The sequence below is a fragment of the Drosophila subpulchrella genome, unplaced genomic scaffold (genome assembly GCF_014743375.2).
Source record: "Drosophila subpulchrella strain 33 F10 #4 breed RU33 unplaced genomic scaffold, RU_Dsub_v1.1 Primary Assembly Seq29, whole genome shotgun sequence".
NCBI lineage: Eukaryota > Metazoa > Arthropoda > Insecta > Diptera > Drosophilidae > Drosophila > Drosophila subpulchrella.
Window position 1 is genome coordinate 32,501 of NW_023665565.1, and position 4,872 is coordinate 37,372.

The 4,872-nt window shown below is 45.0% G+C and overlaps 2 protein-coding genes across 2 annotated transcripts; one reads left to right on the forward strand and one right to left on the reverse strand.

Annotated features, from left to right (window-relative positions):
- Positions 1–1,846: 1,846 nt before the first annotated feature.
- LOC119559663 lies at positions 1,847–2,252 on the forward strand. Its single transcript, XM_037872712.1, has 2 exons — positions 1,847–1,970; positions 2,041–2,252. The coding sequence occupies exons 1-2, from the start codon at positions 1,909–1,911 to the stop codon at positions 2,135–2,137; spliced, it is 159 nt and encodes a 52-aa protein (XP_037728640.1). The 5' UTR covers positions 1,847–1,908; the 3' UTR covers positions 2,138–2,252.
- Positions 2,162–4,470, reverse strand: LOC119559662 (mitochondrial intermediate peptidase). The gene is made up of 3 exons (XM_037872710.1): positions 4,311–4,470; positions 3,730–4,259; positions 2,162–3,667 (listed from the first exon to the last, which is right to left on the reverse strand). The coding sequence occupies exons 1-3, from the start codon at positions 4,440–4,442 to the stop codon at positions 2,233–2,235; spliced, it is 2,097 nt and encodes a 698-aa protein (XP_037728638.1). The 5' UTR covers positions 4,443–4,470; the 3' UTR covers positions 2,162–2,232.
- Between the last annotated feature and the right edge of the window lie 402 nt (positions 4,471–4,872).

The window sequence follows — 4,872 nt, forward strand, 5'->3', positions numbered from 1 at the left end:
ATGCTTCGCCATCTTCCCCGCGTCATCTGCAGTCCATCTCCGAGTCCCAATATGCACACTGGACCTTGAGGAAGTGTGAATTTCGATGAACGCCGTTAGCCGCGGCCCAAAGAATAATACATTTTATCTTTGGCGGTGTTCGTGCAGAAGCGGTGGGGAATATAAAAATTAAAAATGGAAGAAAAACCCCAAAAACGCCTAAAGGAGGTCAGTGCAGATGAAAAAGGACGCCTAATCCAAGCTGTTGCCCTTTAATGTGGAATTTCACCGACAGGAAGCAATACCACAACAGGGCAAAACCGCAGAATAGTTAAAGTGCTTCAGGAGATCCACTAGAGAATCCCAGTGGGAAGAAACATCCCGAGTGGGACTTCGCTCTCTACATGGACATCCTGCAGGGCTCGTCCTCGCAAAGAAAGTAAGATCTGGCCAAAAGAATTTGGCTACGTTGTACTAATAGAAGTATCTTTTTAGCAGAACCACCAGTAATACGATATCGGACGACCGCTCCATTAGGACTCCGGACACCACCACCACCACCTACTTGGCAGCTTAAGCGGAGCTGGAAGTCCCGCTGGCTTCTATATGGAGGAGGAAAATAGGGCGCTCGCTAAGGAACAGTTGGAGGAACCCTAGCCAGCCACTGCCAGGATGCTGGGCGACTTCCTGTAGCATCATGGGATCAACTCCGTTCTCCCACTTCCTCAAGGTCCAATATGCCTATTGGGACTATGAGCTGTACTGCGGTGGAGCGGGAAAGATGGCGAAGAGCCCGTGAGACGAGAAGAAAGCTTTAAACTACTAATTTGCATAAATGAAAACATTCGTTGAACATTCCATTTATTTTTATTTAAGGGGGTATTCTAGTCTAGAGGCTCTAGTTTCGAGCCTTTTTTAACAATTAATTAAAACTAAACAATTGATATTTTTAGTGTCGGGTTTTTTATCATTTGTTTATTTAACTTAGAAGAGTACATAAAATAAAATTAAAAAAAAAAATTTTTTTTTTCATCGAGTTATGCGTCCTTGAAGTAGAGGGGAAAAAAAAAAGGCCGTGTCCTCGTCGCCATGATTTCTACCCTTGTGGTCATCTTAAAAATAAAAAAAAAAGATTCTTAATCAGTACGAATGTCGCTATGTCATGAACCAGCAAAACTAAAAAAAAAAATTTTTTTCATAAAATGGCGGCCATTCAAAAAAAAGGTCGATTTTTTTACTAATTTTTTAGTAAGTAAATCGGCTGATTAGAACTTGAAATATTATGGCTACCGTATCAGAAAAATTAGTTTTGAGAAAAACGCGTTTAAAGTTTTACGTTAAATTTCAGGCAGTCTAACTGATAGATTAGCACGTATAACTTACATTCTCTTAATCAGCCATAATTTTAAAAATAATTTGAATTTTGAAAAATCCGATTAGGGAGATATTTTTGAATATCTAAACTATCGAATTATAAAAAAAAAAATTTTTAGATTTTTTTAAATTTCTAGACTAGAATACCCCCTTAAGTTTCTTTGTGTACCAGCAGACTCCTCCTTTTTAAATTTCTCCAATTGATTTGTTTTCCGTTTGGCACCAAACCCAGCTACTTGACAGTAAGACCATGCTACATGCATTGCGGGTGAACTTTGAAAACTTCGGTCACACTACAAAGAATAAGATTTTTCGACTAGTGAAACTCTTAGCCGATCTGAGTACTAGGCTTTGTGAAAGAAAGTTGCTGAAGCGGAAACCGACTGTGTGAATAGGATGTTAGGTTCGAAATTACAAGAAATGTAGTATTGGCGATACTATCACTATACTTCTTAAACTATCGAGTGTGCAAGGTTGCATAATCATCGATAGTAAAAAAAATGCTGTCGATAGTTTATCGAATGATGTAATTTCCTTATTTATTTCATATTCAAGATGGTGAAGCTGTCAAACCCCATAAATATCTTGCGTAGAATCTACAACAACGAATTCCAATGGTGAGTTTTAAAAGTAATTTAAATATTTCACATATATTAAATTTTACTAATATTGCCATTTTGCACGCAGGATGCTGGTCAAGAGCTATGGACTGTTTTTTGTGGGTGTTCGTCTTGCCAAAGAGTTTGTGGGTGTGGAGCTGATGCCGGCGCTGAGACCATCCTAGTCATAAAAGAAAAACAACCTATGTACCTTACACGAAATTAAATTTAACAAAGTTTAATACGAAAAGTATAGACAATTAAAAGAGTTTGATCAGTGCTAGCCTCTGCCGACCATAAGTTCTTTAATTTTTAACTCGTCTGAGTCAATCTCGTTTATCAAGCTGTTGGCCAACACGCTGGGCGTCATTTCGCGCTGCAGGAAGTTTGTCACCAGCTTTCGGCTGGGCACTGCTCCGCCGTGAGCCAGAACTTCGGACCGGTATTTCTCGCCTGCTTGACGGTTAAAGGGGTTCGCCTCAAAGTATGTCTGCCAAATCCAGGAGGCGATTGTCTTCGAAACGAGGTAAGAGTAGTACTTAGCCCCGTAGCCTACCAGGTGGGAGAAACGCAGTTGCCACGCAGTGTTCTCCACGTAGGGAAGCCCGTAGTAACGACTCTGCACTGACCGCAGTGTCTCGGTGCTGCTTCCACCCTGCCGCGCCCCTATTCCATGGTACTCCTGGTCCAGAGCCGAGTAAAACACTTGAAGCTGTGTCTCACTGGCGGCGAAATGGTGTTTGGAGGCACACAGCCGCATCAGCATGTCCTCGGAAATCGGTTTACGAGTTTGGAAGTGGCGGGCAAAGGTTCGGAGCACGCGTGGATCGCCGGCGAAGTACTCCATGAGCACACTTGGGACTTCGGCAAAGTCCGTGGAGCAGCGCGTTCCTGTTACGTGCTGGTGTTCGGTGCGAGCTAGCATTGAGTGCATAGCGTGGCCCATCTCGTGGAACAGGTTATCCACTCGCGCTGGCGATAGGAGACTCGGTAAACTCCATCGCGGCTGCGCTAGACTCAGCATGACCACCACCACGGGCAACTGGTAGGTGCCGTCCGGCAGACGCTTACCGCCCTGGATGGTAAAGTGACAGTCTTGACTGGGCTTGCCCGCTCGCTCAAAGAAGTCGCAGTATATATAGCCCAACAGTCCTTCCGTCTCGTGCACCGCGGCCAGCTTATAAACGTCGTTGTGCCAGGACTCACCCGGCTCTATATCCGTATTCTCTAGTCGAACACCATAGAGCGCCTGCAGAAGATTGTCCAGTCCTTCCATGCATCCGCCAAGGGAGAAAAACGGCAGAAACTCGTTGGTATGCGCTTTAAGCGATTGCCGCCTTAGCCGAGAGGTGAAATACGGCGTGTCCCACACTTCGGCCATTGCGCCTGCCTGCCCGCTCTCCCGTCTTTTCATCTGTGTCATTTGGGCAAAGTCGGCATCAGCACGAGGTCGCAGCTTCTCGGACAGTTGGTCTATAAACTCGCGGACTATCTCCGGTCCTTCCATGGTGCTGCCATTAAGAGCCCGATGGGCATAGGTATCGAACCCACAGCTGCGGGCCAGCTCATGCCGGCAAAGCAGCAGATCTCTTAACAGACTTTCCTGACTATCGGATGGCTGCAGGTATAGTCGATAGGCAGCCTCCCGCATCTGGACGCTCTCCGCACTTGTGCAAAGTCCAGTGACAATTACATTGTCACCTGAGGTGGGAAAGCTTGGAAAAAAAATATCACCAATAACAGTTACGAACATATACACACATAATAATTTACTAACTAGTTACGAATGGCCACAGGAACGTGGCGGCGCCCAATAACACTGGGTTGCACGGCTCCATTCATGAACTTTTGGCCCAGCCGAAGAATGCAGTCGTTTAGGCGCACAACCCGCAGGCGCTCCTCCTCGCGCAAGTGAATACCACACTGTTCGAAGTCGAATATGAACAGACTGGCCACATGCCTGTCCACTTCGCTGGTTGGAAGCTTGTCCCCATGCTCCACTACTTCGCTCAGGGCCTTATAAATAGGCTTGTGAGTGTTTAGGCGCTCCACCACGCCACAAATGCTGATGCAGGCCTGCTCCGCCGCCTGGGTATACTTGCTTTGGGGATGCGCGATCCGTACGAACTCGGCCAGGTCTGCCACCTTGCATAGGGAGTCGGATAGCTCGTCAAATATGTCAACCATTTTTCGTCGGCGGTGCGGTGAGATGGCCTCCGAGATAAGCTCCTGCGTCCGGGTCTCCACTTTGTCCCGCAGTAGGTAAAACCCCTCGAAGCTTCGCAGCTCGGGCATGCGAAAGAGTCCCTGCAAGAAGGCTGGTCACAGTTGCCCTGGGTTTTACAGACTACCTCTTACCACGTCAGCGCGGGTTAAGTTGATTCGTCTGGCTGGAAGCGCATTGAATACCGTAGCTAGCGGAGTCCACGTCGAGACCCAGCGACTTCGGTTTCGGTGAAGCGAGCTCAAAAAGGTACGGTTCAGTAACATAATTGAACTGATAGAATAGCTTGTTTATTAGAGGTGTCAAAACATCGATGAAAACATCGATGAAAACATCGATGCATCGATGTTTTTGAAATTTTCTAAATCATCGATGTTTTTTTTTCAACCATCGATGTTTCTGTGCCGTCACTATTAAGAAAAAAGGCAAAGGAAAGGTACGTAGAAGAGCAGAGCCAGGAGAAATTTTTAAAGTTTGCCTCTTTACCAAATCGACCCTTTTCAGGGCTACATAATATTCATTAAAGAGTTGCAAATTTCAAATGATTTATATACTTGTCACATATAAGCATAAATGTATGTATATTTTGTGTATAAGTGAAGATACACTTACAGTTATTGGTGTTTATTTAAAACACACATGTTAAATGCAACTTAAATCATTGCAAATTACTAAAAACAAAACCAACAAAAACAA